The sequence below is a fragment of the Monopterus albus genome, unplaced genomic scaffold (genome assembly GCF_001952655.1).
Source record: "Monopterus albus unplaced genomic scaffold, M_albus_1.0 scaffold103.1, whole genome shotgun sequence".
In the NCBI taxonomy this organism is placed as follows: Eukaryota; Metazoa; Chordata; class Actinopteri; order Synbranchiformes; family Synbranchidae; genus Monopterus; species Monopterus albus.
In genome coordinates this window covers 2,669,102-2,680,531 of record NW_018127983.1, presented here as the reverse complement: position 1 = coordinate 2,680,531, position 11,430 = coordinate 2,669,102, and the positions used below count along the sequence as shown (strand labels likewise).

Below are 11,430 nucleotides of genomic sequence, written 5' to 3'. Positions count from 1 at the left end.
CAGCGGCCATGCCCATCAAAGTCCTCTTTATAGCAAGATTTCTGCCACAAGGAATGCAACAATGAATTAAATGACACAAACCGTTTTTGAGCAGGTCAGGCTTATTATTTCTGTCACACTCATAGCTTCTGTTCAAATAACACTTCACAGTACTGGACTGAATATGTGAAGACCAAAGCTGTATCTTAAAAAAAAAAAAACTCTCAAAGCACAACGATTTCCTCAAACATGATATTAACTATTAGAGAATAAACTGAAACAGAAGTGTCTTTGGTTAATTCATCACAATGATATTTACTGAATGTGGTTTAGGGTCAGTGCAGTGTTTACACTGCATATATTGTTCTTCAAGTCACCAAAACTGCACTCTGAAAATTCTGTCTGTTTAAATGACAAAAATGTCCAAATCACAAGAAGAACTGTCTTTGCAAAGAGTTTATGTAGTTAGTGACAGAAACGTTTCATGTCTGAACATCTATCCCTCAGATGCCCCCTCTGCAAAAGTCTTGCTGATCCATGGCACAGATGACATGGTACCCAGAGCTGGTTTATTGGTTCAGTCTGGAGCCACATACATGCTCATATTGGCCTGGGCTCAAATCCCAGTTTGAATCCATTCCTGTGTTTGCCATCTTTGCTTTCCTAGTGTCAGGAAAGATAATAGCAAAAAATGAGGACTGTCCAATTGGAAAACCATGATGGAAAGGGAAGGTCAAACTCATGCTTTTTATATTTCAAATGGCACATACAGTAGAGATCAGTGCTGATATCCAATGGGAAATGAGTTTTCTCGTTTTAACGGCAAACTGAATTTGTTTTGTCCAAATCTGCCATTGTGCTAAATAAAATCCAAACTTTGTACATCATGGGGATCCATGAATGTTCTGTACTTCATTTTATTTTTTTAATTAACCATATTAAAACAATATTTCTGTGCAAAATGGAAATTTGTCCTAATAAAATTGCTTAACAGCCATCTGACAAACGTTTATATAAAGTAGCAAAAATAAAAACTTTGCAAACTTCCAAAGACTGTAAAGCCATGATCACAATAACTATTGCGTCTTTGACTTATTGATTTAAATGGTGCAAGAACGTTCTTATGTGTGTTGTTGCTGTGTTTTAGACAGTATTGCCTGATAATACAGAGTGATGACTGACAGTCAGTATGATTTTAACAGTCAGGGCCCATTTGATAGAATACACACTTACAAACGGTGCATCCTGGTGACTCCGCGGGTGAAGATGAACCAGCTAGAGAACAGTGTCCTTTCTCAGTTGACTGATTCAAATGCACCAAAAAGTGCATGCTCTTTGAATTTAAATCACTCTTCAGACCAACGTAGAAATGCAAGAGTTGATGTAAAGTAGAACACCACTCAGAATACCTTATTGCATCACCCTTCATTTGTTAGCAGAACACTAACATCTAGGCTCCACAGAGTAATGAATAACAAGCACTGAAAAGCAAAAACTGATGTCAAATGTGCTATAAAACAACGGTTTTACATACGGAATGCCACATGTGGGGGTTTATTTTTTGTGGTTATCATCTGGTTACTAGTATAAATGCCAAAGATAACCAGAAAGACAAGAAATGCTGTCAGGATGTTGTGTTTGTTGAGGATGGGCAGGTGCACTCATATGTGTGGTTGCATCCATTTTCATTCAGCAACTTGTTTGTCTGCAAGCACAGTAGGCGGCACTTTACACCAGTGCTGGCGCAGTTTACTGTTTACCTCCTACACATCTACTGCACACCGCCACAGGATCAACCATGGCAATCATTAAATTATACACACACACACACACACACACACACACACACACACACACACACACACACACACACACACACACACACACACACTGTATATCTATATATCGGTATTTATATACTGTATACCTATATACCATGTTTCATGTTCTTCTTAAGGTTTCCCCCACCATACTGTACTTTATATGCAGTATCATAATATATTAATACAACCAATTTATGGTTGTTCGGACAAGCCTGAAAACATAAACGAAAGGGCACATATGTGAAATATTTGGCACACACATAGCAAATATAATAAAAAGAAAACAGCTCAAAACAGGGATATAAAAGTTATACTTAAGTAGACTGCCCAAGGTAAAGAGTAGTCTTTGTTGAAGTGAGGTCTTCACCACGCTGAGTTTATTATCAGAGGTAAATATGTATTTCTGGTGTTCATCTCAGTTCCCAGCGGGCTACACTAAGGCAATTCAATGGTTGCTAATTTCAAGTCTAAACACAGGGAAATTAAATTATTATTCAAACAGTCCATATTAAAACAATCATTTTATCTCCTAACATATTGCAACTTATTCAGGGTAATGTTTAATTGCCTATTGCATGCAAACAAGAGTCAATGGCCAAGGAGAGATGGGGGTCCTAATGAGTGGGATTATTATATTGATTATTATTTGGTGCCTCCAGTAATGTACTAATGGAAACCATTATACTTAATATGGGCATCCAAAGGAAAATAACTCTGGTGTCACTGTTAGTTCCTGTTCATCTAGTGTGTGTCAAGAGCTCTGGCAAGAAATGGCTACTGTACAAAACCAGTACATAGTGTGAATATGTGTGACATCAAGAAAAATAACACTTGAATTACACAGATGGCAGCCTTTGTTCCCTGGGTGTTTTATCTCAAAGGGCACCAGTCTGTGACAACATGGTTGGTCAACATAACTAACTCCTTTGTTACATCTACTGTCTACACTTAGTGTATATTTAATCCAAGATTTCTTTTCTTTACAACCCCTAATACCTTTACTGTTGATGTACCATATGTGACTCAGATCAATCAATAAACTACTCACTGATCACATTTCTCTTAAAAAAATATTTTAACATTTTGGGAATATGCCTATTCACTTTTTTTTGGTTACTCAGATTAGATGAGAAGATTAATATTACATGCTAGATATTAAGCTACAGCTAGCAGCTAGGTTTCTTAGCTTAGCATAAAGACTGTAAACCTGGGGAAAGAGCTGGCCTGCCTCTGTCCAACGGTCAAAAATGATACTCAGTGAACATATTTTATCTTGTTTGTTAAATCCACACTAAGGTTAAAGTGCTGGTAGGCTAATATTATTACATTTAGACAAAGCCATGCTAGGTCTTAGCTCCTCCTTGTATTTTTGATGCTAAACTAAGCCCCCTGGCTGCTTGCCATAGCTCTATATCTATGGACACAAACATAAATGAGATATAAAGCACCATTAAAGCCATTAAAGGACTCAACATCCTAAAATGTATAAAAATATGCCAATAAAGCAGTAATGATGGTTTCTGCTTTAACCGTATCCTGATGTTCTCTTCCCTGGAAACCCACTTATTTATTACGCCTTATAGGGGTATTAATAGAGTTTTAAGCAGGAGGAATGAGCCAAGCCTAATGGTGGAAAGTCAGTATAAAGTGATAAGAACCTAATGATTCTTCATGTTGTTGTCACAACAAATGGCTGTTTTATGAATGTGACTCAAAGCTCAGAATGAGAACAGCCAGAAGTCAAAGCCAGGCTCTTTTATTTATTTATTTATTTTTATCAATCATTATTCCCTGATTATCGTAGCAGATAGTATCTACCCCTCCAGAGGAAGGCACTATGAATGGTTTGAATGTCCTTGGATTTTCATCAACTGGATTTGACTGATGGCTGAATAATAGCATGCCGACACATTCCCTACAACACAAGCTACCGTCCTGATTGAAAATACTTTGGGTGCAAAGCACATTTCCTTCCTTATCATTGTGTTGTCATTATGACACAGTCCATCCTGTCCTCCTTCTGTGTACAGCATATCAATGTTGTATTCTCGTACATGAAGTCACATAGACAGAAATCTCTGCTTGGCACAGGCCTGCAGACAGACACCGTCATCTTGGCTGCTTTCATCTCCAGATAAATACTTCAGGCATCACAAAAAAGAATTTTTTATTTTTTTATTATTTTTTTTTTATTAAACTTGAATTTCTTCTGTTAAATTGTGCTGTCCTCCTTTTGAAACCAAACGGGCTCCTGCAGTGTGCTAAAGGTAGAGATAGCCCACCCAGTAGACGACATTGAACAGCAAGAAGGAGGTGGGAAAAAAGACGCGCGAGTATGAGTCAAGATCAAGTAGATCAATGTGGACACGTCCTTTTCTCCAAGCACCTTCTTTACACTCCTCAAAGCAGCAGAAGAAGCTTTTGCAGTCTTTTCCGTCCAGACACTCATAGACACAGGCATCCTCAAAGTCCTGCCAGTACATGGAGTTGTTTAAAGCAATGACAGTGTGTGGAGGTCTCACATCCAGGACAGAGTATTTCTGAAAAGATGAAGAGACAGTCATATAAAAGCACACTGCTAACCTTATACCTAACTTCAGCCTAATCTTAAACCAAGTCATCACTTTAAAATGTAATAATTTATATTTAATTTATATTTTGTAAACAGATTTACGTCCCCACAAAACAGACTACCTGACATTTTTTGTTTGTAAAATTTATTTTTACTTTTAGGTGCATTTTAAAAACACACTGAGTATTCATAAGATGCATTAAATAACATTATTAACGTGCTTTTGGACCAAATAGTTCTAGAAACCTAGTTCTAGGGACTACCCCACTGGGGAGCTCCCCCAAGAACTACATACCTTTACAGGCTTTTTTCTGTTTGCATTTGCACTGCCGAAGCGAGATAACACTATGCCAGTCGACTGTTAGCATTTAGCCAGTAAGCTCACAATGGTAAACAAATAGCGATGTTACCTGTATTTTCTTTATATGTTGCCAATGTTAATTATATAAGGAGCCACTAACCCACTGCAGAGGCTTCTGTTGGTGGACTGCAGCTCCCCGTGCTGCTGGTGATGGCTACTGATCCATAATATTTACATGGCTAACATGGCTTTTACAAAATGGCAGTTAGCGGTGCTGCAGTCAACATACATGTATGTAACCCATGGTTCCTATTGTGCTTGGAGAGTATCTACTCTGACATAGGAGCTAAAAAAGGCTGTCAAAAAGGCATTCTAAGAACTATTATCATTCTCAGTTCCTGCTGTGCGGACACACAACAAAAGGGGTACGTCCAACTGTATGAAACATGCAACTATGAAAAGTGCCTTTAGACCTGCAAACAGCAGACAAACTCTGAAACACTTTAGATTATACAGTATATATGGAGGTGGCTTGACTTAGATGTAGCCAGATGATTTAATTTTAAATACAATTAAAATAAGGCCATTTAGAATGAACAGCTAAAGCTTTTGGTGTCACACTTCAGACTGCAGTACACTAATGCTGGGAAAGTCACTTGTTTTAAATGCCTGACAGTAACAGATGAGAGCTTTGGTTTTCTACACAAAACATGAGGTGACAATCTGCGTTCCCCTCTCAGTTGTTGATGGGCTAGAAAAGGCCTGTCTTGGAGGCTTGTTCAGACTGATGTAGTGTCCCTTAAAATAGTAACAGTCTTATCATAAGAGCTTATAAAGGGCAGCATCACATCATCTCAACACTGAAAGGTTGTCTCATCTCCATCTTGTCATAACAAATCAAAGCACAATCAAAGAAAAGCTACTTTAGTAAGAGACAGTGATCCTGTACATATGACTCTACATTTTATCATTTCTTCCAACTATTAGGTGATTTTATGGAAGATTGCTGCAAGAATATGAATACATCTGTATAAAATGGATTAAAGACCAACATACCGATCTTTTAGGTTCCATGCAGCTGGGCCTTCGAGCACTGTATGAGTAGTAATTTAATGTTGCATACTCCATCAGAGCAGCAAAGACAAACAGGAAGCAGACAGTGACAAAAAGGTCCATGGCAGTGACATAAGACACCCTGGGTAGTGATGTCCTGGCCACAGTACTGAGAGTGGTCATAGTCAGAACTGTGGTTATACCTGAAGGACAGAAGAAAAGACATTCATCTTAGGCACTGCTGCTCACATGCAGTGATGGAAACCCACAAGGTTTTCTGGATCTATTGCATTTTCTGATTGTTTGCGACAGTGAACATCTGCACTGTTTCCTATGAGGAAGCTTAAGCTAATGCTGGTCTTGCAAATACTGAACTCTTTAGTTATTTCACTTTTGATTTAAAGTCACAGCTGTCTCACTGATGAAATCTGAGACCCAATCAGGCAAAGTGTGCAGAAAGAACACACACAATAAAATCTCATTATTGTTTGAATGTAAAGTCAAAATGTAACAGCTCAACAGAAGACAAGCAGGAGTAGGATGACAAAATAAGTGGATTCTGGTCAGTGAAAACACTGACCAATCTGTGCTGTCTTTGCTTCCAGATCCTTGTTGATCACATTAAACTCTGGAACACATGAGAAGCGCTTCAGTTTTGTTTGGTCTTAGACTTGAGTCCAAGTAAAGAAAGCGGATAACATGATGATCCTGTTGACTACAGTGAGCTCAAGTCTCAGGAACAAACTGGCCAGTTTTTTTTTTTCTTCAGATGAGTTAACTGCTTAATCACTTAAGGGTGGCATGAGCTGTCAACACAACGTGGCTTCATCATCTAGTGCAAATGTTAGCATGCTTGTGTTCCAACTAAAATTGTGAATGTTGTAAGCATTTCCTGCTAAACAACAGCATGTTAGAAGTGTTGAAGTGAGCATGTTAGCATGCTTAACATTTAGCTCCATGATCTCCTCTGTCAAAGTACATCCACATAAAGCCACTACAATGGCTGTAGTCTCTAACCCCTTGTTTCCACTGGATGTGGCTGCATTGCGTTCCGTCTGGAAAGCGGTTTTGATCCGTCCGCTGTGCAGCTTCATCCCCCACCTGGTCTGTCTGCAGAGCGTCTGCAGTACAGCTCGTTGTCGTGCTGGTTTTTGATTTTTGTGTTACTTATTTATCTACTTTATATTTAATCTGTATTTTGTGGCTTTCATGTGGACGGCAAAGTAAGAATTTCATTATACAGGGAAACACGTTTCCTAACTGTGCATATGACAAATAAACACTTTGACCTTGACCTGATAAATTTAAGGCCAAAATCCGCTCTTCTTTTTGCTCCTTTTTGTCTCCACCACCAACCCTTTAAGTGTTAAATGCTTCAGTGTGTTAACTTTGTCAGCCATTTGGTGCCTCGTAGCTAGTGTTCAGTAAGTTTATCAGAGCTTTTTCACTGAAATCAGCTGCCTGCTGCATCACTGACACCAATGAAAACAATGAGCTGAAAGAAGCTTAAACATTCTGTAGAAGTGAGGGGAACTGCAGACATGAGTGATAATTCTTAGTGGATTCATCTGTATAACTGACCCCTGTCACATTAAACATAGTCATCTGGTCCATTGTTGATATAAAATTATTAATTAGTTCAGCTTTAAGGTTCCCTGGAGTACTGCATGTAAAAGCACTTGACATCTTTTTGTGATTATTTATAATAAAAGTAACTTTATCTTAAAAGTATTACTTGCTGTAGGAGCAAATTTAGGAGCTAAAACATTTTCAAACAGCAGTAGATGTCACTCAGACTGACTGACATGACTATTACTCCATCATCTGATTTCATTCTGTCCTCTCTCCCTTCTTTGAACATTATAGAGATGCCTATAAGAGGAAAAAAACATCTGTGACTGTTTCATTGAGGTTCCCATAGTAACAAGCTGGCCCCATCTATTTCAGGCTGATGCCTCACACTTTTCCTTTAGCCTCTGCGTGCCACGCTGATTACCCCTACCTGCCTTCCTCTGATGCTGTGGCACAGATTTGAGGATTTCTGCTGTAAACAACAGAATGAACAGCAGGTTTGGAGATGGGACAACTCTTCAAAGCATTTATCTTTACTGACAGCTTAATGCATATGAAATTGTGAGGTTTGTTATAATGCTGGTATATAATTTATACACAAATGGCTCAATGGTTCAATGCATGTCATCGCTTTCCTAAAAAATAAGCATCTAAACAGTGTGATAATTCGCTACAGAGCCAAGTTTGCACTCAAAAGGTTTGGCACTGTGGACCTCACCCTGGTCCTTTTCTACCTATCCACACTGGTTTGGTTCACCTCTATACCTTTACAGTCAGTCAGCATTTAACATCCACTCATTATCTTGATCCCTTCTCCTAATTTTCATGCATGTAATCCAGATGCTTTAAAGCAAAAATGACAGATTAATGGCATTTGTTATTCATTTTCTTGCTTTGTCTCTTTTGTTTGCTGTGAATGTACAGTACAGTACCAAACACAGTGGCTCTGAGCAGGTGATAGAATAGGAGGGCAGAGTGTGACACTGTGAGGAGCGGCTGATGTATCACCACCGAGGGAGGGCACCGCGTATTAGAGCTGAGCAAGCATCAAAAGTTCATACATGATATTCAGAAGCCAAAAATATAATCTACCACAAAACTGGTTGTTTGCAATTGTACTTCAAAAGAGGCGCACTTACTTCGATTTATTTTTATCCATCTACAAGTTGGAAATTACTGTACTTGTATTTCTACCAAATCCTTAATTATGGGCTTGGGCAGGCACATCCTAAATCATAATTACCTTCACCAAACTGTTGCACAGGACTGTACAACAACAAATAGAGAGCGTGTACAAAAAAAGGGACAAAGCATAACAAAACAGAAGAAACAGATGATGTGACTCCAGTCAAGTGATAAAAAACATATCCACATGGCATAGACAACAGCACATAAAGACGGTGCTATTCAAAGCAAAACATGTTTAAAATGTTGGACTTTCATGTCATTGTTTTCAGTTATAGCTATAGCTAAGGTTTAAAGCAGGTCAGAGCAGTATGTCCAGACATATATAGCATAAATAGTTTGTCCTGGTGTGGATTAGGCCTATGAACTGCACTAAGTTCACAGTACCTAAAGCGGTTCTGGCTGGTGTGGATTCTTTTTTGATCCAGAAGGACACCCAGGACAGGACCACGGTGAGGATGCAAGGGATGTAAGTCTGGATGGTGAAGTAGCCCATTCTTCTACTCAGGTCAAAATACACAGTCATCACCACATAGTCCCCTGTGCAAAAGACAACAGTAGATCCTGATGTGAAACTTACAGACACATGCTAGCCATCACTGGATTAGACATTCTGTTGAACTGTATATACATGAACAGATAAGGATTGAAATGAATTGCTGCACATAACATGAGAACACAGTAGGAAACTGTCATTGAACTCTGTGTAAAGATGTCTAACATCACTATAACATGTTATTAGAACCCTGCTATTAGCATTTATATGCAGTAAATAAACCTTAAATACTTACCAAGCTTACATATCATATATCATATTGAAGCACAAATATGCAGTACCAAGTATGCGGAGCATGATGTGTATAAACAGCTTGAATTAATAGTTCCTTTATAAGACACATTATAATTTTGGATAATTAAAGTTATCAGCTATTTTATACTGCATCATCAATCATTCATTATGTTTATACACCAGTTATATACAATATATTCAAATGACAAGTTATAACTGTTGATAAATACATTATGTAACATGTTGAAATATCCTCATATGTAAGTGTTAAGTGCTAAATGGGGTAAAGCACTGCATGTTGTTTAGTCTGGCTTTGAGTGGCTTGTTGTAATTCATGGAAAAGCCTATATGCAAATGATTTATAGCTTTTTAAAAATATCAGTAGTGAGTCAGCTCTATGCAGATCATCTATGTTTCCTCTTCAGAGGTGAAGATTTCTGACTCAGTATTCTCTTCAGCTAATTTTACTTAATATTACTGGTAGGAACACTGAACTGTTCTATAAGCTTGTGTGGTATAAATTTTAGTAGCAAGCAAAGTGGATACCAGCCTGCAGGCCTCTTACACACTGACACTTATGTTTATGGTGCACACAGTCAGTGAGCCACATGTGTCCATTGCCCCAGAGAGAGGTTTCACTGTGATTCAGCAATAGCCAATCAGTGTATTTCTATTTTGTAAATAACTTTTAATATACTGTAGAAGCTTTCTTTGCTGAAGGCCAGTCTGCTTTTCCTGTGATAGATTTAAATAGGCTATAAAAGGATTCATAGGAAAATGACCCATTAATTTCATGCAATGATGCACTGTCAGAGCTGTATTAAGTTGTAGCTTATGCCAACTCAACAATTTCCTGCCACTTTCCTTCATAAGCATTCAAATTGAAAATCACAAGGTGGCTTATATTGTGAAACAGTCAGAATGCACTGTATTAGTCACAGCAGTCAGTGAGTACCAATTGCTTTTCCCATGTGTTTCTGACAACATAGTGGCTCAAGAAGTGTTTGTTGTATTATTAATCCATTAATGTTGCTACCGCCAGGAATCACTAATTTGATAGCCAAGTGATTACAGCACAAAGTTGATACACCCGGGGTTTGAATCCAGCCGTGGACTTATGTCCATGTCTGCCTCTGTCAGGATCAGGCAGAGGGACCCAATGTACAGACACACTCCGGGAGAGTAGCACAAAGAGTTTATTAACACAACAAAAAGGACAGGTTGCTAGCTGCAGGAGAGCTGGTTAGGAGAAGTGTAGCCAGACCCACACCGAGAGTGGAGGACTGGAAAGCCGGACCCACGAGGAGTGGTAAGTAGGACCCACCAAGCAGAGGGAACTGCAGATTGGCAGCCAGGAAGGAAGTGAGTGCGTTGAACCAGGAAGCAGGTGAATGCTACTCACTGGAGGTTGATGGGCTTAACAGCAGAGGTGGAGGTGAGTGCGCCGCACAGAGAAGTTGGGAGACGCCACTTACTGGAGGCACAGGTAAGTCAGCACACATTCACAGAAGAACACACAAAACGCCCTCACATGGGATCCATAAAGGCACAGGCCATAGTTTAAAAAAAACCCCCATTCTACAGGGTCCCCAAAACCTGAGGTCACAGTCCAAACAAAAGAAGAGGGGGACCACAAAGGTGGACACAACCAAAATCAACACCCCAAAGTCCAAACTTCATGGGGGTGCCCACAAAGCAAACAAAACAGGGCACCACCACCCAGGAGGCAACCCATGATAACCCAACATGACAGGATGGCTGGATGCTCCAACCGCAATAGGTGACCACTCCTGTGGACGGACCAGAGACCAGGCTAGGAATAAGAGAGGCCACTCGGGTGGGCGGCCTTGACGCCAGGCAGGAGAACAATGAGGACACTTGGAAGGATGGCCTTGGAACCAGGCAGGAAGTTAAGGAGGCAGCTTGGGAGGACAACCTCAGAGCGTGGCTGGACAGAGACCTGGGGAGATAGCCATTCGGGAAGACGTTCATGACATCGTACCGCCATAAGAGGTTGAGATGGAGCTGGCAGGAAGCAGACTGGTAGGGCCAGTGGAAAGCAGAAGGGCAGAGTCGAGTGAAGGCTGAGTAAACTGAGTAGCAGAGTCAGCTGAGAGTTGAATAGCAGGTCCAGGGAAGAGCTGACTAGCAGAGC

General features: G+C 39.7%; 1 protein-coding gene across 3 annotated transcripts in view; it reads right to left on the bottom strand.

Annotated features, from left to right (window-relative positions):
- Positions 1–1,852: 1,852 nt before the first annotated feature.
- gabrg3 (gamma-aminobutyric acid type A receptor subunit gamma3) overlaps positions 1,853–11,430 on the bottom strand; it is a 66,611-nt gene continuing 57,033 nt past the window's right edge. For all 3 annotated transcript variants that reach the window (XM_020609884.1, XM_020609885.1, XM_020609886.1), the window contains 3 exons: positions 8,873–9,025; positions 5,732–5,931; positions 1,853–4,342 (listed from right to left, as the gene is read on the bottom strand). In XM_020609884.1, the coding sequence (XP_020465540.1) occupies positions 4,064–4,342; positions 5,732–5,931; positions 8,873–9,025 (632 nt within the window). In that variant the 3' untranslated portion in view covers positions 1,853–4,063. The remainder of the gene's footprint in view (positions 4,343–5,731; positions 5,932–8,872; positions 9,026–11,430) is intronic.